This window comes from Cherax quadricarinatus, chromosome 75 (assembly GCF_038502225.1).
Source record: "Cherax quadricarinatus isolate ZL_2023a chromosome 75, ASM3850222v1, whole genome shotgun sequence".
Taxonomy (NCBI): Eukaryota; Metazoa; Arthropoda; class Malacostraca; order Decapoda; family Parastacidae; genus Cherax; species Cherax quadricarinatus.
The window spans coordinates 1184175-1209511 of record NC_091366.1 but is presented as its reverse complement, the minus strand read 5'-3'; the positions used below and the strand labels follow the sequence as shown (position 1 = coordinate 1209511).

General features: G+C 39.0%; 1 protein-coding gene across 1 annotated transcript; it reads right to left on the bottom strand.

Moving 5' to 3' along the window:
• Positions 1-285: 285 nt before the first annotated feature.
• FANCI (Fanconi anemia complementation group I) lies at positions 286-22790 on the bottom strand. Its single transcript, XM_053780841.2, has 11 exons — positions 22541-22790; positions 19956-20060; positions 19081-19253; positions 16129-16296; positions 12697-12947; positions 11417-11619; positions 10798-10953; positions 8656-8863; positions 5727-5928; positions 4547-4775; positions 286-2851 (listed from the first exon to the last, which is right to left on the bottom strand). Exons 1-11 carry the CDS (start codon positions 22643-22645, stop codon positions 440-442), a joined length of 4212 nt encoding a protein of 1403 aa, XP_053636816.2. The 5' UTR covers positions 22646-22790; the 3' UTR covers positions 286-439.
• Positions 22791-25337: the final 2547 nt, after the last annotated feature.

The window sequence follows — 25337 nt, the reverse complement described above, 5'->3', positions numbered from 1 at the left end:
TGATCTAGGGAATTGGATCTGTGCTCCGGTTCCCTGAATTAAGCCTGAATACCTTCTATCCCCTCCCCACGTGCTGTATAATCCCTACTGGTTTGGAGCTCCCCATGATTATAATAATTCGCTAATAGATTATTCCCCTAATAATTCATGAAGTTAATTCTTCTTTTATTGCCTTCCCTAACTCATTATTATAACATACGTGAGTAAGCACTAAATATGTAGGAGTCGTATAGCACCTAGGGACTGGGAGGTAACCAGGTTCAACCTATGAAGGGAAGGGCAGCTCCAATTTCTTGAATCAAGAACCCTTCCTAGAAAGGTTGCCTTCCTCAAAAAGTATTAAAAAAAAATTTTTTTTTTTCCAATTTTTTTTTTTTTCAAAATTGCTTGGTAGCTCTCCAGTTTATTTCAGAGCTGGTTAGAATATTTTTCATGGCTCTCACTCTGCTTTAGATAATCTTTTCTTCCCTTTAACTTTGTTATTAGCTGATGATTCCTTTTGTTTGTTACTATCCTCATCCTCAGTCTGTCCACTGTGACCTTCGTCTTCTGGAGATAGTTTTCTTTTACGTCCCGTCATTTTCTTCATGGTTGGTGATGTTCCTTCTTTGTTTCTGTCCTCCTCACCTTGTTCAGAACCTCGCTCATTGTGACTTGCATCTTCTGGAGATTTTTTCTTCCGTCCTCTAATCTTCTTAGCTGATGATGATTCCTCTTTTTTGCTTCTCTCATTATTTTGTTCAGTACGTTGTCCATTGTGATCTTCTTGAGTTCCTTCAGCATCACTTTCTTGCTCTTCCTCTTCATTCTCTTTCTCCAAAAGTTCCATTAGAGCAGTTGACACAATCCTAAAATCTCGTGCTGTGCTCAGTTTCATTGTTTCCATCAGGTTTACTTTTGATTTGCGAGAGAGTAGGATCAAGTGTGTCTCATACTGTTCAATTGCGTAAATTAGGGAAGGTATAAGTTTAGACTCTTTTATGGCTCTAGCAGTAAGTACCCCTTGTTTTTTACTCTCTGCCTGCCTCTGTGCTCCTTCAATGTAAGTTATCATTGGATACACAGTACTAGAAATCATTTCCCCAGACATCTGAACAACTTTCTCAAATTTATCCGAGATCTGTACATAATTCTTCAATCTGTACAGGTCGCGGTAATATTGAACATACTGTAACAGAACATTGTACAGTTTTGTTACCACTCTTAATGTCTGATCTGTGTTTCCACCGAGAGGAAGAGCCGACTGGATTATTTCATGAACTGCAGTAATTACACAACTGCATTTTATACAGAGATTCTTCTCAACTTTGTTAGCATCATATTCAATGCCTGACAAAATGCATGCTTTCATTTTATTGAGAGCTAGTTCAGTGAGACCCAGTGTATCATCAAGGTGCATGAGGAGATGTGTTAAAATGGCTGATGAAGTTTCTTCACTGACTATCTTGTATTTACCAGATTCTTCAACTTCAACACCTTGTTCAAAATCCCCAAGTTTATGGTGTAACTCTCTAGCTATTCCACGAGCAAGATTATGATTGGCTTTAATCTGGTTAGAGAGTTTAATGAGATGATTCATCATAGATACAGCTAACCCACTATGACCAAAATCTTGGTCTTTACATAGCTGCAGGACCCAGTCTTGGACATCGCTAATTTCCGGGCAATTAGGATCCATTGCTTCAGTAAGCACTGTCATTACGTGAACAACAGTGGTTGCATCTTTCAGTAAAGGACCTCTCTCCTCATGGTGTAGAATTTTCAACAGCAACTTCTGAAGCCGTTTAGTTATTTTATATAAAAGTGAGTCGAGACTTTTACCGTCACTTTTATCCATCATCTCCTTTAATATTGACTCAAGTTTATGTTTGTAAAATTTAATGAAACTGGTCAAAATAGATGAAAGAACCTGCAAACACTGCCTAAGTCTCAATACCTCTCTAACATCTGAGGAATCTAAAGAACTTAAATTCTCAGAGCATTCATGCAGCAGAGTCTTTGCAACAGCTCGCAAGTGGGGCAAGTGTTTCTCCTTTTCTGACTGAGTCAGTCCAGTTATTGATGACACCACTTCTTCTACAACAGATAATAGGTAAAGTTGTAAGTCGTGGTTGTCTTTCAAAATATTACTAGTGTCACTGTCATCATCAGAACTACTGCTCAGCGAGGCAACAAGCATACCTGCTGCTGCCCGCAAACTTAAATGGCTTTTTAAAGAAATTGATGACTTAAGAGGAGTTCGACCTTTGCCTTTTGATCCATCTTTCTTAGCAGGTTTCCCGCCTTTTTCTTTCAGTAGTTCTACAATATTCTTCTGAGACTTGAATAGGGAAATAACAAGCTGCATTTTTTCCTTCGTGGTATGTGTTGTACTGCTAAACGTGTGCTCTATTAAGCTGTCAAATACACCAATCATCACTTCAGCAGAAAGGGTATTTTTTTGCCCAGTTGGTGAATTACTTGAAAAATCACCTTTGGTGTCAATACCAAGATCTTCTAAACCACAACCAGAAAGCTTCTCTGTCATTACATCAAACAATGAACATACTTCATTCAGAACTGTTATAGCATTTTCTTCATCGTCATCCTCATTTGTGTCACTGGATTTATGCACCTCATAATAAGCCTTACATTTTGCTAAGCTACACAGCAAATCTGCCACGGGTTCTATAAGTGTGACTGTTTCACCATGAACGCCAATAACTTTCTTCAGGATAACGGGATTGAAGATACCTTCTCTTAAGTCCAAGAAGCACTTGCTGTGTTGAATTAAGAGCTCAAGGATGCTGACGACTAGCTTTGGGTTGGTTCTGCTGACATCATCAAGCCCCAGGTACAATGTAGATTTTACCTGCAAATAAAAAAAAATGATTTTACACACATTAAGGTGCAATAAGATCACAGTAAACAGGTTATATCACAATATGCAGAACAACCACTGTGAAAAAATAGTTAGCTTTGAAGTGCTTTTGTGATTTCTCACATTATCAAGGAGCTGAAAAATCACAGGTCCTTGATAATTCAAGAAATCACAAAAGCACTTCGATGTTCAATATTTTTTCACGGTGGTTGTTTTGCACACATTAAGATATGCTGACATTAAAACTGATTACATTATTTTAGCATTATTTTTAACACCTCGGCCATTTCCAACCGTGGTAGGGTAACCCAAAAAAGAAGAAACACTTTCATCATCACTCGCTCCATCACTGTCCTTCCAGAGGCGTGCCAATACCACATTTCAAAATTGCAAACGTATTTTAGCATTATCTGTACAATCTGAAGCAAGCCTTATATACAACTTATACACATACAGCATGAACTAGATCAGAGGTCACCAACCCATCGCCCTAGAGTTACGTGTGTGGAACTCGAGATGCATGACATTATCAATCTACATATTGCACAGCAAGGTAAAGTTTGAATCAAGGTTCACATACAATGAGCACCATAGTGAACAAGTACTCTAAGTTTATTATATTTAAGTTTATTACTTTTTGGAAAACACCCGCAGTCCCTCGCTGAGGTAGGGCGAACCAGAAATAAGAAGGAAATACAGTCATTGTGCTAAAAAAAAAAGTGAGTATTTTTACACAGTCTGGGGAAAATGTCCAACACTGAATACCTACATTAACAATTTTACTGTTTTTGAAGTGCCACCCTTCATAAATTTTAAACCCCAATGTGGCCCACTTGAACAAAAAAGGTTGGTAACCCCACCTCTAGATGGGTTACTGTTAGCAACAATGTTACTGTGTTAGCTATTGCATATTCTTTCTTATTTTTTCCTAATTATATGGCCCTTGTAGGTTTAGCACTTCTTATTGATAATAATAATAATAATAAAGTCTCTCCTCACATTCTTTCACTACACATACAGTGGACCCCCGGTTTATGATATTATTTCATTCCAGAAGTATGTTCAGGTGCCAGTACTGACCGAATTTGTTCCCATAAGGAATATTGTGAATTAGATTAGTCCATTTCAGACCCCCAAACATACACATACAAACGCACTTACATATATACACTTACATAATTGGTCGCACTGGGAGCTGATCGTAAACCGGGGGTCCACTGTACTAGTGTTTCATTTATTTCCATTTTTTTCCTAAATATTCATAAAGATAATGTAGAACTCAATGAACACTTCTTAGTACTCAATATGAGCTCACATGGAAAGACTCAGAAGAGGATCCCAGAAGGGAAACGAAATGTACAGATCAATTAATCTTCCGAGTGTCTGTCCCTATGTGGGTTATTATTGAGCATAATGTTGAATATACAATCAAGTGGATATTAGATGATTCTATTACAGGTCCACATCCCTTTATCCGAAATTCTGAAATTTGAAAAGTTCCGAAAACCGCAGTTTTTACGTGGAGTGTGGAGCGTCAGTCATCTCATTGCTGGGTCACCCCACCACGTGGCGGCGTTGAGAATCATTCTGAAATTCGAAAAAGCCTGAAATTTGAAACAATACTGACCCCAAGGGTTTCGGATAAAGGGATGTGGACCTGTACTACTAAAACAACAGTGGATTTACCTCATGTTGCTGTGAAAAACATCTCCTCAAAATACCAAGTAACTCTAAGCAAAGAGACTCATTTGTTGAACTGTTGAAAACTGAGTGAACATCAGCATTGACACTCAGTGTACTCATTGAAGAGCAGAAGGATATGGAAGCTTGTGATGACGGCAGTGTGCCCATCACTCGGAAGTGTCTAAGAAACTGTAAAAATCCTATCACTGCAATCTGACGACTCTCGATTCTCCTAAAGGAAATATACAAGTATAGACTTAAAACTTTTTATTTTAAAAATTATAAAATTATTGTATAGTAAATAATAAGCAAGATAATGGTTCAAGTATGAGAAATTAAATTAACACCAACTAGTTTTGTGATGAAAGCTACAGTATTATACAGCCTCTCCTCGCTTAACGATGGGGTCCCATTCCTAAGATCACGTCAGTAAACAAATTCATTGCTAAGCAAGGAGCATACTATAATGGTAGTGGGTTTGTGTTAACCATCTGTGATATTGTTTTAATGTCACCTTTGCACCATCTGTAAAATTTTTAGTATAATTTTAAATGTTTATACAGTAGTGTACTGTATATTGTAATAAACAGAATAGAGGAAATCAGCTCTAATATACATCAGTTAGGTATGCATACTGGTCAGGGAGCCCGTCGTAATTCCAAGTCATCGGTAAACGAGTACGTTGCTAAGTGAGGAGAGGCTGTACAATATGGCAAGGACAGATGTATGACTACAAAATCCTTCACTTTTATGTTTAAAACTAGAATAAAACAAAGTACAGTGGACCCCCGCATAACGATTACCTCCGAATGCGACCAATTATGTAAGTGTATTTATGTAAGTGCGTTTGTACGTGTATGTTTGGGGGTCTGAAATGGACTAATCTACTTCACAATATTTCTTATGGGAACAAATTCGGTCAGTACTGGCACCTGAACATACTTCTGGAGTGAAAAAATATCGTTAACCGGGGGTCCACTGTATATTTTATATAAGAACATGATTTGCAGAAAACAGTACAGTACATACTTGCATTATAAAATGCAAGTATGTACTGCATATGAGCAATACTGTATGACCCTTGTGGGTTTAGTGCTTACTTATGATTATAATAATAAATAATGCACAGTTTACGAGATTTTAATAAATTTTAAGGAAAAATGTACGACACTTCTTGACTTACTTTGAAAAGAGCATCTTTCTCAGTGTGATCATAAGTGTGTCCTTAAGTGTCATGCTCATCTTGAGGAGAGGCAGGATGACATGAAAGAGATGAGTTGCAGCTCGAAGTGAAAGAAATTCTGAGTACTCCAGCGGATCCCGAATCACATTAAGGTTGTCGAGAAGTGTGAGGGGTAGAGACTTAGCCAGCTTACCCAGGATTTCTGTAAAGATAGGCACAGGTATGTTTTACATACAATTGTATATCAGTGTTATTATATACTGACGACTATGTTAATACTTTTTGTTTTTCTTTTTGGGCTACCCTGCCTTGGTGGGATACAGCTGGTTTGTTGAAAGAAAGAAGAAAGAGTATGTTAATAAACATATACATACACATCCCTCTGGGTTTTCTATTTTCTTACTAGTTCTTGTTCTTGTTTATTTCCTCTTATCTCCATGGAAAGGCGGAACAGAATTCTTCCTCTGTAAGCCATGTGTGTCGTAAGGGGTGATTAAAATGCTGGGACCAAGGGGCTAGTAACCCCTTCTCCTGTATACATTAAAAGAGAAACTTTTTTGGGGGTGAGGGTGGGGCACCCTGCTTTTGTGGGATATAGCCAGTTTGTTGAAAGAGGAGGAGGAGTATGTTAATAATACAATAATGAGGTTTATGGAATTTTACTGATATGTTTTATTCAGCAGGATATTTATCAACTATCACCTAAGAGTTAAACCAATCTTAAGATTTAAACAACAAACAGTTTGCACATTTACCTATACAGTGGACCCCCGGTTAATGATATTTTTTCATTCCAGAAGTATGTTCAGGTGCCAGTACTGACCGAATTTGTTCCCATAAGGAATATTGTGAAGTAGATTAGTCCATTTCAGACCCCCAAACATACACATACAAACGCACTTACATAAATACACTTACATAACTGGTCGCACTGGGAGGTGATCGTTAAGCGCGGGTCCACTGTATTTTCAAAAATAACCCATGGCGACAGAAACAGACGAGATCAATTTGAATTTTTTTTTTTTTTAACAAACTGGCCATATCCCACTGAGGCTGGGTGCCCTGAACAAAAAAAAAAGTTTCTCTCTTTAACCCTTTGACTGTCGCAACCCCCAATCCTGAGGTGTCTCCTGGTGTCGCAAAATTTCAAAAAAAAAAAAAAAAATATTTTTTCTTATGAAATGATAGAGAATCTTTTCCCGGTTGTAAAGACACCAAAAAAAAAACGAAATTTGATGGAAAACTGACGGAATTATGCTCTCGCGAAGTTAGTGACCTCGGCGATATTTACAAATCGGCGATTTCGCCCACTTTGAGCCCTATTTTCGGCTAATTCTGTTGTTCCAGTCGACCAAACTCATAGCTATTTCTTTAGAACTCCATTTTTTCTATTGATTGAGTACAAGAAACTGCCCATTTACCGATTTCAACTACCCAATAATGTAGTCAGAAATTTGCAATTTGGCCAATTTCACGAAAATTAAAAAATATGACAATTTCAAAATAAGGTCCAGAATGAACAATGCAGACATTCCTGGCTCTAAAATAACATATTCTTTGTTCATCAGTCACGTCTCCAGGCCCCTCTGATATTACTCTTGCTTTCTATTTTGAATTTTTATTCAAACAAAAAATAGAAGACTTACTATTATGCAGACTACTGCAATACTGTAATAATTGTATAAATAACATCAACCCATTCATGACTGCATATTAGAATGGCTAGTTGGACATTTATTGAACAATGACATCATTTGTTTACTTTTGAACATTGGCAAAAATCAAACATTTTCCCTACTTTGAGATCCATTTCCAGGTTCTTTTTATAGAAAAATCAATTAAAATCACCTCTACTTCTATAATATGTTTTCCATTCTATCAAATGAGGCCAAGAAAACGAGAATACAACCATAGACCACAAAGTCGGCATTTTAATTAAAAAAAAATGGTCTGAGTTTTTTTTTTCTCATTATGCACTGCGTGCTCCAGGATTTTTTTTATATGGTGCACACTGACCACACAGACCCATTCTCTCACATGTGGGCCTACCAGCTTTCTCCTGCTTGATTTGAAGGCGCTAGAATTTATGAGTATATATACGTCAAACACGGTACCTCGTAAGACATATATATACGGCCGCGACAGTCAAAGGGTTAAATTTACTAATGTATACAGGAGAAGGGGTTACTAGCCCCTTGCTCCCGGCATTTTAGTTGCCTCTTACGACACACATGGCTTACAAGGGAAGAATTCTATTCCACTTCCCCATGGAGATTTCTATCTCTATGTGAGTTATTAATCAGCACTGACAAGTATTCATTATACTTTATTCATTTACTTATATGTATACAGTTAAGAGAAAGATATACACACAATAAGTTTAATTCTAATTAATATGACACAATACAAGGCAATAAGAAAATTAGTTGAGTTAAAATCTAATTAAAAAAGCAATTTTTTATATTAAGTGACATTCAATACAATACGTAATTCGTATTCCAGATCCAACGTCCAAAGCTCAGTATGGTACAATGAAGCATCAGAATGAAACTTACGATGACATTCCAGTCCAGTCGTGACTAGTTAATGGTGCAAGTGGGACTGAAACGTCATCGTACGTTCCATTCTCCTATGTGTGGGTTATTTGTGTATTGTATTAATGTTGGTAGAATTACCGACAATCTGTAAAGTAAAAGGACACAAGTGCAACTAACGTGACATTTTATTGTGGCAATGTTTCGCTCTCCAGGAGCCTTTTCAAGCCATTGAAAAAGCTCCTGGAGAGCGAAACGTTGCCACAATAAAACGTCACGTTAGTTGCACTTGTGTCCTTTTACTTTACATATGTATGTAATGTTCCAGTCATGCTACTGTGACTTTTTATTTTTTATAACAAAACTGTAAAGTCAATATTCAATCTCTAACTTACCAATGTACTGAATAGGTGAAGATGCTGAGAGGATCAAGTTTGAGAGTTGAGAGATAACCGAGCCTGCAAGGTGTGGCTGTTTCTTAACAATGAGAGGTAACACAATGGAAGCCAGCTCACTGGCTCGCTGACTTACATAACTGTCACCTTTTGATCCACTTCCTGATTCAAGTAAATTGAATGCAAGGTGAACTAATCCTTGACTTACCTGCAAAATTTAAAATGATTAAAACAAATTGTAGCATGCAATGAAACCGCATTAATAAAATCTTAAAAATGCTACTAAAACAATCCATCCTGCAAGTAGTAAGTTTATGTTCCATAGTGTTTCGAATTCTGCACAATCTAAACTGAGACCAAATTTTATTTTTTTTAACATGCCAGCCACCTCTGGAAGCAGGGTGACTTCAAAGAGAAACTTTTACCATCACTCACTCTATCATCATCTTACCAGAAGAGCGCCGACATTACAGCTCAGATGACCCTCCAAGGTGCAATATCCCCACAATTCATTCAGATGGCTGGCACTGTATCTCCCACCTCCAGGACTCAAGTAAAGCTAACCAGTTTCCCTGAATCCCTCTATAAATATTACCTTGCTTACACTCCAACAGCACATCAAATTATAAAAACTACATGCCTCAACTCACTCCTACCTAACTTAATTAAAAAATTAAACAACTGATTTTACATACTAGGTTTACTTTTCTGTACAGTAAGTCAAACATTTACTACTAAACCTGAAAAGCAACTGAATGGTAAAGAAGAAGGATAATATAGCAACTATGGCCCTGCTGCACTACATGACCTAATAATATTCCCTCTCCTTCTTGCTACCCAATACCCCTGCACCCTTCCCTGCCCTGCTGTGCTATATGACCCTTATAGGTTTAGCACTTCTTTTACATTATAATAATATAGCAACTATAGGTCAAAAATAGAATGAAACCATCAAAAATCAAAGGAATGAATGAGCACAAAAAGAGAAGATAAGGAAGTAGAATGTAAAGTTCAAGAAAGTGGCATACCACAAATATGTAATGCAAAGTGAGCTAAATAGGAAACAATGTCCCCTTTCCTGAAAGAATACTGATAAAGGATGGGACATACGATGAGAAAGTTAAAATGAAAAGAGGCAAAGTAGAGAAAGATGAGAGGAAGAGAGAAAGGAAGATAGAAAAGGGTAGAGTAAGGGAAATAGTGAGAAAAAGATGTAGAATTGGGGAAAGTGAGGAAGTGAGGAAGAATAAAAATAAGATGAAAGGAAGGAGATGACACTTCTCATCCAAGTACTACTTTCTTATCTCACCAGTAGGAGATCTATGATATACAGGTTTTTTTTTTTTTTTTTTCAACAAGTCGGCCGTCTCCCACCGAGGCAGGGTGACCCAAAAAAGAAAGAAAATCCCCAAAAAAGAAAATACTTTCATCATCATTCAACACTTTCACCACACTCACACATTATCACTGCTTTTGCAGAGGTGCTCAGAATACAACAGTTTAGAAGCATATACGTATAAAGATACACAGCAACCACCCAGGGAGGTACTACCGTCCTGCCAAGTGAGTGTAAAACGAAAGCCTGTAATTGTTTTACATGATGGTAGGATTGCTGGTGTCTTTTGTCTGTCTCATAAATATGCAAGATTACAGGCATGTCTTGCTACTTCTACTTACACTTAGGTCACACTACACATACATGTACACGTTTATTTATACACACTCATCTGAGTTTTCTTTGATTTTATCTTAATAGTTCTTGGTCTTATTACTTTTCCTTTTATATCCATGGGGAAGTGGAATAAGAATCTTTCCTCCGTAAGCCATGCGTGTTGTAAAAGTCAACTAAAATGCCGGGAACAATGGGCTAGTAACCCCTTTTCCTGTAAAGATTACTAAAAAGAAAAAGAAGAAGAAATATACAGGTTTAACTTTTTTTTTTTCAACGACCCAGCCGTGTCTCACCGAGGCAGGGTAACCCAAGATGAAAAACAAGAGTTTTTCTTTTTAAGTTTAGTAATTTGTACAGGAGAAGGGGTTCCTAGCCCCTTGCTCCCAGCAAGGGGCTAGTAGCACCCATGGCTTACAGAAGAAAAATTCCTGTCCTCTTCCCGATGGAGGAATAAACTAATAATAATTTACCTGGTCCCAGCCCATAATGCAATTATCAATAGTAATCTTAAAGGCAGTAATGATATCAAGGTCTTCTCCCCAAGTTTCACGCAGCCACAGTGACTGTTGGCTTCGTTTTTCCTGCAGAAAACTCTTCAGCAGGCAAGATTTGTGTGATTCTAGGATCTGAAAGTCCAAAAAAAAAACTTTAGTGTACAGAATCACTTATTTGTAAAATATAAGAGAATTCTAATGACAATTTATATTACTCACCAGATAAAAAAAAATTCTTTCTAGCTTTAGGCTTTACATAAATTAAGCACAGTGGCCAAAAACTGCCTCAATTAATGTAATTAGGAACTAGCGGATTCAAATGTAAATGTGACAAAAAACATAGAATTTGGAAGTCAATACAATGATTAATGCTTGATATGCACTGCTTAGAACCAGGACTTCCTTCCTAGCAAGACAGTGATAGTATGAATGATGGTGAAAGCGTTTCTTTTTCGGGTCGCCTTACCTAGATGGGAGATGCCCAGTGTGTTATAAAAAAAGCAATGGACCACTTTGTTTTTACTTGTTAGAAATAACAATTTGCCAGGCCTGGTAAAATTCTTTAAACTGCATTAAAGAAAGTGAACCAACTAACCTGATCCTGGTATTTTTCAATAGATGCTAAGGAAAGAGAGAGCGCCAGGTTGAAAGGTTTAAACACTCTTTCTGGAAGCCATATCGATGATTTATTTAGTTTGAGATAATCCCGAACAAGAGCAGGACTGCACTGGGCATGATGAGTCACGTGAAGGATGACGGTACCTTTGGCTTCCATAAGATCACTGTATTTACTGTCGTCTAAAAGACAAGGAATGTGTCAGAAAATAAATCAAATCGCCTGTACAGAATGCAAATTTAAAATTATCAAAGTACATTATTTCTTAAATACAATTTCAAATAATTCATCATTCCAAATTAAATAAATTAATAAAAATAGTATTAGGGCACATTACACATAACCCTTAATACACAAATAACCCTCAGAAATAATCCTGGTCATGGACCAGGCCGTGAAGGGCACTGACCCCCCAGAACACCCTCTAAGTATAGGAGTTATTTGTGTATTGTTCCAGTCACGGTATTATGCCTTTTTATTCTTTATATGTATTCCTCAATATGACATTACTTTAATATCACTGGTTAACTGGACTTGAGTCCTGGAGGTGGGAAAGGCAATACGTACCTGACTTCTGAAGGAGGAGCAATCAGCACATTGCTGGCAAGACAGTAATTGAATGAATGATGGTGAATATATTTCCTCTTTTTTGGGTCACTCTTTCTCAATGGTAGATGGCCAATGTGTTATAGTTAAAAATAGCTGAGAAAAACTATTAATCAAAATAATTTCTGTTTTGTGGGGTTGCCTAGTTTTTTCTAAATATTTAAGTTGGAAATTCGTTTGTGGAACAATGCCTTCAGCCCCAAGGAGTTAACAGGATTCGATTACATTAGGATTATTCTCTATCCCTATTAAACATTTCTGTGACTGCTGCTGCATTTTTCTAGTCAAAATCATGCTAGCCCACTGAAATTTACAACAATCAACAGGAAACACTGACTACAATATTCTTTCTACTAACAATAACAATTTGTTAAGGGATTCAGGGAAATCGGTCAACCAGACTTGAGTCCTGGAGGTGGGAAGTACAGTCCCTGCACTCTGAAGGAGGGGTGGGGGGGATATCTACAGTTTGAAGGATCATCTAAACTGTTTGATCCATGTACCTCTGGCAAGACACTGATAGCATGAATGATGGTGAAAGTGTTTCTTTTCCAGGGCATCCTGCCTTAGTGGGAGATGACCTGTGTGTTAAAAAATATACTATACAATTACTACAGTTGCCTCAAATATCAAACTCTTCATTTAAGACCTACCTATTGCTTCTGAGTCCACATCCATGCTATTGATTTCAACAGATTTCTTTTCCTTCTCCTGTGATAACTTCTCTTCTTGTTTATTAAAGTAATCTATAATAACTTGCAACACGCGACCGGGAAGCTTGCTACGGACTAACACAACAAGATGATATATGATTGGTGGCACTGAGTGGTAGTCTACTTTCTTCAACACTCTTTCTACTTTGAAAATAACATCTTGTAGCTCTTCCTTTGGCAACTCCATATCTCTGCAAATGTTAAAAGCAAAATTTATCATGTGGGAATCAAAATATTATGACTTACAACTGCTCCCTGGTATATGAAAAGGATTATCAATTAAGAAATATGGGAAGTGCACTGAGAAATGTGATCAATGGTAAGAAGTGACATGACTCCTATCTGTTAGACAGGAGTGAATGGAGACGAATGGTTTTTGGGACTTGACGAGCTGCTGGAGTGTAAGCAGGGTAATATTTAATGAAGGGATTCAGGGGAGCCAGTTAGTCGGACTTGAGTACTGGAAATGAGAAGTGCAATACCTGCACTTTAAAGGAGAGGTTTGGGATATGGGCAGTTTGGAGGGATATGTTATATATGTTTATGCATATATGCTTCTAAACTGTTGTATCTGAGTGCCTCTGCAAAGACAGTGATTATGTATGAGTGAGGTGAGAGTGTTGAATGATGATGAAAGTATTTTCTTTTTGGGGATTTTCTTTCTTTTTGGGTCACCCTGCCTCGGTGGGAGACAACCAACTTGTTGAAAAAAAAAAAAAACTGATCTTATTTATCTTGCTATTAAAATCTAAGTCCCTTGGTACAAATAAGTCAGTAATGAAAGTAATGGCAATGAATAATGTATGAAGATACAAGATTATGTATCAGGAAGTAGTTAACCCGTAAACGGTCCAAGCAGATCTAAGTTTTTTTTACATATTTTCAAATATAACAAAAAAAAAAGTAGATCAAAGTTTTTTTACACAATTTCAAATGTACAAAAACAAAAAGAAGATCTACTTTTTTTACATACTTTGAAATGTTGAAAAAATGTATATATACGTTTGGACCGTTTACGGGTTAAGAGATACTGCAAGGAATAGTGGAGGTGCCCTCAAAGTTTTAGCGCCTGGGGAAATGCTTAGTATGGTATGAGACAGAAACCAGCGTGGAGCGCTGCTTATTTCTTTTATATTTATCAAACCATTACATAACCTCGAAAGCACAGACAATGATAATAATCTGAACATAAATTAATAAGTTACACAGCATTATTATACAGTACGTATTATACATACACCTACCATCCGACTTACGACCTGCTCGACTTACGACCACTCGACTTACGACCGTGTTTTTTATGCCAAATTTCTGGGAAATAAACAACTATTTGTGTTGTACACAGTGTTTATCCTAAACCTTACAGTATAAAATACAGTACTAACAGCATAAAAAGTAAAGTAAAACGTGAAATACCAAAATAAAACAAAATAAAGTCATTACAAAAATGTTTTGTTGATATTCAGTAGTAAAGTTCGACTTACGACCATTTCGACTTACGACCGGTTTCTCGGAACCGTACTCAGTCGTAAGTCGGATGGTAGGTGTATATGTGGAGCAAGAGTGGAAACTCTTGCTAAAATAATAGCTTCTTCAGTCAAGATACTCATATGGCATACATTTTCATTTTTTTTTTTTACACAAATCAATTTTACAGGATAAGAGCTGTTATCCTACCTAGGGGGTGGTATACTACCACCCCCCAGGATGCCACCCACACCAGTCAGCTAACGCCCAGGTGCTCTCTATTTCAGATATGGAAGTTCAATTGCACAGTCAAGCAGGACTGACAGAGCTTTATTTACCAAGGACTGCACAGAACAATAACAAAAAAAGGCACAATACCGTGACAGGAACGATACACAAATAACCCGCACATAAAAGTGTGACTTTGTAAGTGGTCCAAGTCGGACCGAAACGTCGTCGTAAGCTTCTCTCTTTTATGTGCGGGTTATTTGTGTACTGCACAGAACATAATTCCTCTCGCAGCTGTCACTCTCCAAGACATACAGATGCTGCAAACGATATCTAATTTTTTAATTAAATATTGTGAAAAAGATTTTTACAATCCTGAAAACAAGACACAATAGAACCATCAATAATAAAATTATTTTACATGTGACCTCTTATCTTCAAGAATTCACGGTAACACTCATACTAACCTACTTCTGGATGGGGGATGAGGACCCACCCAACAGAAAAGCAGAAAATAGACTTCTATAACAGATCATCAAGTTGATTTTACTTTTTTAACACACTGGCTGTCTCCCACTGAGGCAGGGTGACCCAAAAAAGAAACGCTTTCACCATCATTCACATGATCACTGTCTTGCCAGAGATGCACAGATATATTACCCAAAATACAGTGTTTCAAGCTTTTTCAATTCAATTCAATTCAAAGTTTATTCTCTATAAGGATTACAATGCTGAGTTTACAGAAATTTGGTTATTGTTTGGTTTACATGTAGTAAAATTGTGATTACAGAGTGTACCACTAGAACGCTTAGCATGGCTAGGCATTTCGGGCATACTTAGTTTTATTCTTAATTGTAAAATATTACAAATTATGAGGTAAGTTGGTATTATGGCTAAGTGACTAAATACTAGTTTGTGAGTTTAGCAATGTGAATGTTTTGTTTTGGCACAGTACATAGTTTCAGTATTGGAGTATCACAGGATTCATTATTTTAAGACTGAGATTAATATTTCTGTTTATGGTCAAATGAGTGAGCGAGTGTAAGTGTGAACCACCAGGTGGTATTCGTGTAGTTAGTTGACGGGGTGTATCAGGGAGATAAGATGTTTTCTAATGGTAGTTTTGAAGGTGATGAATGTGTCTGCAGTTCTAGAGTTCTCAGGTAGGGTATTCCAGATTTTAGGGCCTTTGACATACATTGAATTTTTGTAAAGGTTTAGTCGGACACGGGGAATGTCGTAGAGATGTTTGTGTCTGCTTAAATGTACTGTTGCATTCTTGGGGCAACATAAGAGTAAATTGCAACATGGGGGGGGGGGAGAGGGGGGAAAGCCACAGGCCATATAAGTATTGGAATACCTCACAATGATTATAAGAAGAAAATTAAAAATTATCAGCTATGTGACATTTCTAAATAACAAGAAAAATATTTTGACACTCCTCTGGCAAGACAGTGATGGAGTGAGTGATGATGAAAGTGTTTCTTCTTTTTTTTTTTTTTTTTTTTGGGTGACCCTGCCTCGGTGGCAAATGGCGGATGTGTTAAAAAAAAAACAGAATAACATACCTAATACTAGAAAAAAAGAGGAACATATAAAAGAGACAAAATACGAGTACCATACCTAATATCAGATAATATTTATCTCATAAAAGAAGGGATACCAAAAAATACTTACTTAAATACAGGAAGAAGACTAATGGTAGTTTCAGCAGACCACGTTAGGTCACACAGTCTTTTGAGAATTTGGTAGCGGAAGTCTTCACCAGCCATCTTTTTCCCATCGATAGTAACTTCCTCCTTCTGGCTTATACACATAATCAGACTTGCCAACAGGTCTACCCACCTACAAAAATAAAACTCCACCATAAAGTATAGTAATGAGAAATTAATGCAAATCATGACATCAATAAACATTATGTAAGGATAATGCCAATATCATTCTATTAGCCTCGTCTTTAAGCAAGTTAAACAAGATGTATAGGAAGGGCCGTTCATACAGATCTAAGTATGGCGCAGGTCATCCTTCCCTTACACAACTGTTGTACAAAAATAGCAGCGCAGCAGTAAAAGCACCGAACATAATGAACAATCGCTCAATTGAAAGCCAACAAAAACGTGGAACAAAAATAAGCGCTGTATACACAGGGCCCCTCTACTGTATATTATTATAATCAGTATCTACAGATGATAAATAAGACAAGAGCATGCCCAGAAAATAGTAAGAGAAGAATCAATGTGTGGTACTCAAATTTAGAGGAAAACCCTGACATTGCAGCTATTAAGACAAAACTTTCACATACAGTATAACAAATGCAATTTTCTCAGAAGGCTACGGAATAGTAAGAAAAACAAGAGAAAACAAGGAGGGCCATTGATGGTAAGATGGCACTGGAGATTTGAGGAACCAGGAGACTTGAAAACTGGGTATTTCATGGATTATATAGCCTGTACTGCCATGTCTGGAGAAATGAAAGTAATGGTGGCAGTGATACATGTAATGTACCACCAAACAATAATAGATCAAGGAAGGAATATCATAAGAACAACACGACAATGATTCCCATACTGGAATAAGCAGAGAGAGCAAGGACAGCTGCACTCCTGGTATTAAGAAATTTTAACCATACAGTGGACCCCTGACCAACCAAGGCATTGTCTAACGATAAAATTGCCTAATGAAGAGTTTCAGCGTAAAAATTTTGGCCCGACCAACGATGAAAAACTAGGCTAACAACATTCGTGCCGAATGTGTCCACGCATCCGTCCGGCCTGAGCGTGCCTCAGCTGCCCTGCCTTCAGTTAGTGTGCCACTGTTTACAAGCCAGTGCGGTCACTTCCATGCATACATTCGGTACATTTTGTATTATTCCAGTGTTTTTAGTGCTTGTAACTGCTCAATACGCCACCATGGGCCCAAAGAAAGCTTCTAGTGCCAACTCTGTGGTAAAAAGGGTGAGAATTACAATCGAAATGAAGGAGATAATCACAACGTATGAAAGTGGAGTGCATGTGTCCGAGCTGGCCAGGTTGTATAACAAACCCCCAATCAACCATCGCTACTATCTTGACCAACAGAAAGGCAATCAAGGAAGCTGTTGTTGCGAAAGGTGCAAGTACTCGAAGGTGTTGAGAGACTGTTGCTATTGTGGATAAACGAAAAACAGACTTGAGTTTTATCAAAGTGAAGTTCTTGCCTCCTAATACCACTCCTCTCCTCCAGCCCATGGACCAGCAGGTCATTTCAAATTTCAAAAAACTGTACACCAAAGCAGTGTTTCAAAAGTGCTTTGAAGTGACCTCAGACACTCAACTGACCCTAAGAGACTTTTGGAAAGATCACTTTAGTATCCTCAGTTGCATAAACCTTATAGGTAAGGCTTGGGAGGGAGTGACTAACAGGACCTTGAACTCTGCTTGGAGGAAATTGTGGCCACACTGTGTACAAGAGAGGGATTTTGAAGGGTTTGGGGCTAACCCTGAGAAGCCTATGCCAATTGTGGAATCTATCATCTTTCAACAACAGCACCACCATCCCCCCCGACAACAGCACCATAATCCTCCCCAACAACAGCACCATAATCCTCCTCCAACAACAGCATCACAATCCTCCAGCAACAGCACCATAATCCTCCAACAACAGCCCCATAATCGGGGAAGTCCTTGAGGTTGGAGGTTAGTGGGGAGGACATGGAAGAGTTGGTGGAGGACGACGATGAAGAACTAACCACTAATGAGCTGCAAGAGCATCTGCAACAGCAAGAGGCCACAACTGAGGAAATTGGTTCAGAGGAGGGGAGAGAGAAATGCAGGAAGTTGCCTTCTTCAACGATTAAAGAAATTTGACCTTCATGGAAGAAAATCACCCTGACAGAGCTATTGCAAGCGTGCTGGTGACTTTTACAATGACAATGTTGTGGCCCATTTTAGGAAAATCTTAAAGGAACGCGAGGTACTGAGCTCTATGGACAGATTTTTGGTGCAACAGAGATCCAGTGACTCTCAAGTTGTTCCCAGTGGCATTAAAAAAAGAAGGGAAGTAACCCTGGAAAAGGACTTGGTACCTAAAGTCCTTATGGAAGGGGAGAGCCATGAACCTACACTCTCCTGAAAGACACTGAATGAAGAGAGGTATGACTGAAATGTACAAGCAGAAGACAGGTATAAATAAAGAATATACATGTAGGGGACTAAGGATAACTACACAAAAAACTCAAAATATTGGTTTTAAGTTGGATAAAGTTAAACTTATGTTTACAAAAAAGTATTAAAAGATTCTGTAAAAATGAGGTAAGTCAATTACAAAAAGCCTGGTTGATCAGACCCTGATCCACCGTGAGGCCTGGTCTCAGACCGTAAGCAAAGCCTCCTTTACCCACCCCCTCCAACCTTTCCTATGGTGACCCCTACACTTCCTTCTGCCTCTACAGATTTATACACCTTCCAAGTCATCCTATTTTGCTCTGTCCTCTCTCAATGTCCAAACCACCTCAATAATTCCTCCTCAGCCCTATGGATAAGACTCTTAGTAACCCCTGCACCACTTTCCAATCTCCAAACTACAAATACTCTGCATATTATTCACATGACACATTGTTGTCAAGTTATAATTTTACTGGATATAACAAACCTTCCTTGGAGAGGTTCCCCACTTGCAATGTATTCTACATAATCATTAATTAGAGAGGCGATAGAATTAGCCGGGAAAGAGTCCAACTGAACCATTAGAACCCCTGTTAGCTCTCCTGCAGTCTTCTCGCTTCTTGTTCCACTTCGCACGAGTTTCAGTACATTTTCGTAAACCTGGAAAGTAATAAAAAATACTTTATCATCAAGGCACATTTAAAATTATAAAGTATATACTATATAGGACACAATTACTCTAACTACAAGGCACATGTAGTGAGATTATGAAAGGAAACATTCAGGCAATTGCAATACTCAGTCAAACCTTTATTTAATTAATAGGGGTAAGATGTCCAGTAATGCTGAACAGGATGCCAATAGAAATAAGCAAAGGACCCCAATGGAAATAAGTCACTCTGTCTAACTTTTTTGGGTTATCCTAGGTTTTCTACACATATGCTGCTATGTATGTTAATCTATGTACAGTGGTACCTCGAGTTTCGAACAGCTCCCAACTCGAATAATTATGTAAGTGTATTTTTGTAAGTGTTTTTGTAAGTGTATTTTTGGGGGTCTGAAATGGACTAATCTAATTTACATTATACCTTAAGGGAACAAATTCATTTGGTATCGGCACTCGAACAGCCTTCTGGAACGAATTCAGTTCATAACTCGAGGTACCACTCTATTTGTGTATACCTGAATAACTTACTTACATTAAATTCAAATAACTGAGATTTTTTTGTGATTGTAACAATAACAAACAATTCTAGATTTAACAGACAGTAACAGCCTGATCAACCAGGCTGTTACTGCTGGCTGCATGCTTCAACAGTAAAAAATTTTTAGTAAAAATGTATATTTCATACAATCCTCTACCTTAAGCCTCAGAGCAGTACTTTCTCGAGTTTCACACGACAGAGCCGAAAGAATCCCTCCTACCCACTGGGAGCCTTCTGACCCATGACTTCTGCGCTCAAGAATCTGAAGAAAAACATAGGTAGTTGTATACTGTTAACTTGACAAGTTTAAATAGGTATATATATATGGTTATAAAACTTGACCTGCAAGAGAAGTGCTGACACTTCCCCAGGAACATGTCCTGGGGAAGTGTCAGGAATATGTTCAAGGAAAGTGTCAGGAATATGTCTTGAGGAAGTGTCAGGAATATGTTCAAGGAAAGTGTCAGGAATATGTCTTGGGGAAGTGTCAGGAATATGTTCAAGGAAAGTGTCAGGAATATGTCTTGGGGAAGTGTCAGGAATATGTTCAAGGAAAGTGTCAGGAATATGTCTTGGGGAAGTGTCAGGAATATGTTCAAGGAAAGTGTCAGGAATATGTTCAAGGAAAGTGTCAGAAATATGTCTTGGGGACGTGTCAGGAATATGTTCAAGGAAAGTGTCAGGAATATGTCTTGGGGAAGTGTCAGGAATATGTTTTGGGGAAGTGTCAGGAATATGTTCAAGGAAAGTGTTAGAAATATGTCTTGGGGAGGTGTCGCGAATATGTTCAGGGGAAGTGTCAGGAACATGTCCTGGGGAAGTGTCAGGAATATGTTCAAGGAAAGTGTCAGGAATATGTCTTGGGGAAGTGTCAGGAATATGTCTTGGGGAAGTGTCAGGAATATGTTCAAGGAAAGTGTCAGAAATATGTCTTGGGGAGGTGTTACGAATATGTTCAGGGGAAATGTCAGGAACATGTCCTGGGGAAGTGTCAGGAATATGTTCAAGGACAGTGTCAGGAATATGTCTTGGGGAAGTGTCAGGAACATGTCTTGGGGAAGTGTCAGGAACATGTTCAGGAAAGTGTCAGGAACATGTCCAGGGAAAGTGTCAGGAACATGTCCAGGGAAAGTGTCAGGAACATGTCCAGGGAAAGTGTCAGGAACATGTCCAGGGAAAGTGTCACATCCATGGAAAGTGTCACATCCAGGGAAAGTGTCACATCCAGGGAAAGTGTCACATCCAGGGGAAAGTGTCACATCCAGGGGAAAGTGTCACATCCAGGGAAAGTGTCACATCCAGGGGAAAGTGTCACATCCAGGGAAAGTGTCACATCCAGGGGAAAGTGTCACATCCAGGGAAAAGTGTCACATCCAGGGGAAAGTGCCACATCCAGGGAAAGTGTCACATCCAGGGGAAAGTGTCACATCCATGGAAAGTGTCACATCCAGGGAAAGTGTAACATCCAGGGGAGTGTCACATCCAGGGAAAAGTGTCACATCCAGGGAAAAGTGTCACATCCAGGGAAAGTGTCGCATCCAGGGGAAAGTGTCACATCCAGGGGAAAGTGTCATATCCAGGGGAAAGTGTCACATCCAGGCAAAGTGTCACATCCAGGGGAAAGTGTCACATCCAGGGGAAAGTGTCACATCCAGGGGAAAGTGTCACATCTAGGGGAAACTGTCACATCCAAGGGAAAGTGTCACATCCAGGGGAAACTGCCACATCCAGGGGAAAGTGCTACATCCAGGGGAAAGTGTCACATCAAGGAAAAAGTGTCACATCCAGGGGAAAGTGTCACATCCAGGGGAAAGTGTCACATCCAGGGGAAAGTGTCACATCCAGGCAAAGTGTCACATCCAGGGGAAAGTGTCGCATCCAGGGGAAAGTGTCACATCCAGGCAAAGTGTCACATCCAGGGGAAAGTGCCACATCCAGGGGGAAAGTGTCACATCCAGGGGAAAGTGTCACATCCAGGGGAAAGTGTCACATCCAGGCAAAGTGTCACATCCAGGGGAAAGTGTCACATCCAGGGGAAAGTGTCGCATCCAGGGGAAAGTGTCACATCCAGGCAAAGTGTCACATCCAGGGGAAAGTGTCACATCCAGGGAAAGTGTCACACCCAGGGAAAGTGTCACATCCAGGGGAAAGTGTCACATCCAGGGAAAGTGTCACATCCAGGGAAAGTGTCACATCCAGGGAGTGTCACATATAGGGAAAGTGTCACATATAGGGAAAGTGTCACATCCAGGGAAAGTGTCACATATAGGGAAAGTGTCACATATAGGGAAAGTGTCACATCCAGGGGAAAGTGTCACATCCAGGGGAAAGTGTCACATCCAGGGGAAAGTGTCACATCCAGGGAAAGTGTCACATATAGGGAAAGTGTCACATATAGGGAAAGTGTCACATCCAAGGAAAGTGTCACATAGGGAAAGTGTCACATATAGGGAAAGTGTCACATATAGGGAAAGTGTCACATATAGGGAAAGTGTCACATATAGGGAAAGTGTCATATATAGGGAAAGTGTCACAACCAGGGGAAAGTGTCACATCCAGGGGAAAGTGTCATATAGGGAAAGTGTCACATATAGGGAAAGTGTCACATATAGGGAAAGTGTCACACCCAGGGAAACACTGAGAATGGGAGGTAATCAGGTTCGATCCGAGGAAGAAGAGGATGCCCCCAACTCCTGGGATCAAGAGCCCCACAACAAGCATCACCCACCAAGTTGAACTTACATCAATCACCCAGTCATCTTCAGTGTTCAAAATTAAACCTTCAAGTTCTCTCCACTTTTTGCTATCTATAAGTTCCTTGAACCTCTTCCCCAGCTTATCCTTCATGGTTGGCACTCTGGCACTCTGGCACTGGCACAGGAGGAGGCCAAATATGACAGGAAAAAATTCCTCCTCAGAAAATTGACTTCCCGCCTCAAGAATGAACTTGTGATTTGCTGTTGGTAGTGTTAAGGGCCGCCTGAGGCGGCGCCTTAATGAACCCTTACTGACTCACGGGGTTATATATGATTAAATTAAGATTTCGTTCGGATTTTTAGCTCCGGGGGGTTAGCCACACTTGATAATCTAAGAAAGTCAGTGGGTCATCGACGATTGTTTAACTTGTTTCCATTGGGGTTCTTAATCTTGTCCCCCAGGATGTCACCCACACCAAATTCAAATTCAAAGTTTATTCTCTATAAGGATTACAATGCTGAGTTTACAGAATTTGGTTATTGTGTGGTTTACATGTAGTTAAATAACGATTACAGAGTGTACCACTAGAACGCCTAGCATGGCTAGGCATTACAGAGTGTACCACTAGAACACCTAGCATGGCTAGGTATTACAGAGTGTACCACTAGAACACCTAGCATGGCTAGGCATTACAGAGTGTACCACTAGAACACCTAGCATGGCTAGGTATTACAGAGTGTACCACTAGAACGCCTAGCATGGCTAGGCATTACAGTGTACCACTAGAACACCTAGCATGGCTAGGTATTACAGAGTGTACCACTAGAACGCCTAGCATGGCTAGGCATTACAGAGTGTACCACTAGAACACCTAGCATGGCTAGGTATTACAGAGTGTACCACTAGAACGCCTAGCATGGCTAGGCATTACAGAGTGTACCACTAGAACACCTAGCATGGCTAGGTATTACAGAGTGTACCACTAGAACACCTATGATTAAATTAAGATTTCGTTCGGAGTGTACCACTAGAACGCCTAGCATGGCTAGGCATTTTTAGCCCCGGGGGGTTAACCACACTTGATAATCCAGGAAAGTCAGTGGGTCATCGACGATTGTTTAACTTGTTTCCATTGGGGTTCTTAATCTTGTCCCCCAGGATGTCACCCACACCAAATTCAAATTCAAAGTTTATTCTCTATAAGGATTACAATGCTGAGTTTACAGAATTTGGTTATTGTGTGGTTTACATGTAGTTAAATAACGATTACAGAGTGTACCACTAGAAGTTAACTATAAAATACAAAGAGTATTACAAAGACAGGCTTGCATGCATTGCATGCATAGAATGGAGTATTTTGTTAGGTAGTATTTAAAAAAAATAACAAAGGGTTTAACATTTGTGTGATATAATGTGAGTAACATTTAGGATATACAATTTATATGGTTCAGTTATTCAGTATTTATTTGGTTTTGAGTGAGTTGAACTTTTTGTAAAGGTTTCTTTTATATTTAAAGGTAATGAATTCGGCCTTTTACATTGAGTTTTAGTGTTTCGGGGAGATGTCTAATGGTAGTTTTGAAGAGAATGTTCTGCAGTTCTAGAGTTCTCAGGTGGTATTCCAGATTTTAGGGCCTTTGCATACATTGAATTTTTGTAAAGGTTTAGTGGGAATGTCGTAGAGATGTTTGTGTCACAACTATCAAGAAAGCGTTTTAGGTCAAGGTTAATATTGGAATTTAAGGTCCTGTAGATGTAGATAGCACAGTAGTAAGTGTGGATGTACTGAACAGGGAGTAAGTTTAGATCTATGAAGAGTGGGGGGGGGGTGTTGCCAGGGATGGGATTTAGTGATTATTCTTACTGCAGCTTTTTGTTGCGTTATTATTGGCTTTAGGTGTGTTGCTGCAGTTGATCCCCAAGCACATATAGCATAGGTGAGGTATGGATAAATAAGTGAATGGTATAGTGTGAGAAGGGCATTTTGCGGCACGTAGTATCGTATCTTGGAGAGGATCCCAACCGTTTTGGATACTTTTTTGGCTATATGTTGGATATGGGTGCTGAAGTTCAGGTTGTTGTCAAGGTATAGGCCTAGGAATTTGCCCTCATTATGTCTGGTAATTAGAGTGTTGTCAATCTTAATGTTAATTTGTGCATCTCCTGCTCTGCTACCAAACATAATATAGTAGGTTTTGTCAGTGTTAAGCGTAAGTTTATTGGCTGTCATCCAAGTCGATATTTTAATCAGCTCCTCATTCACAATGGTGTTGAGGGTGGCAAGATTAGGGTGAGAGATGACATAAGTCGTGTCGTCAGCAAAGAGAATGGGTTTCAGGTGTTGGGATACGTATGGAAGATCATTGATGTATATGAGGAAGAGCAGGGGACCAAGGACACTTCCCTGCGGAACTCCAGTATCAAGTGGCCGTGTTGCTGATGCTGTGTCTTTAATGGTGACATACTGATACCTATTAGTATGGTAGGATTTGAAATAAGCAAGCGCATGGCCTCTTATACCGTAATGGTCAAGTTTGTGGAGTAGGATGTCGTGGTCTACTGTGTCAAAAGCTTTTCTTAGGTCAATAAAAATTCCTAGTGGATATTCCTTATTTTCCAATGCTGTGTAAAGCAGATGTAGCATTTTTATGATTGCATCATTAGTGCTTTTATTTTTCCTGAATCCAAATTGGCAGGGGTTGAGTATGTTTTGTGCCGTTATAAATGAATAGTCTCCTGTGCACGAGTTTCTCAAAGATTTTGGATAGCAATGGTAAGTTAGATATTGGCCTATAGTTGTTTAAGTCTGTAGGGTCACCACCTTTATGTATTGGTGTAACCC

Excerpts from the sequence above, each read along its gene's own strand:
- FANCI (XM_053780841.2), bottom strand. The coding sequence starts at position 22,645 with ATGAAGGATAAGCTGGGGAAGAGGTTCAAGGAACTTATAGATAGCAAA. Across the intron at positions 20,061-22,540 it reads AAGATGACTGGGTGATTGAT|ATTCTTGAGCGCAGAAGTCA; the intron begins GTAAGTTCAACT and ends GTTTTTCTTCAG. Across the intron at positions 12,948-16,128 it reads AGTCTTCTTCCTGTATTTAA|AGATATGGAGTTGCCAAAGG; the intron begins GTAAGTATTTTT and ends TAACATTTGCAG.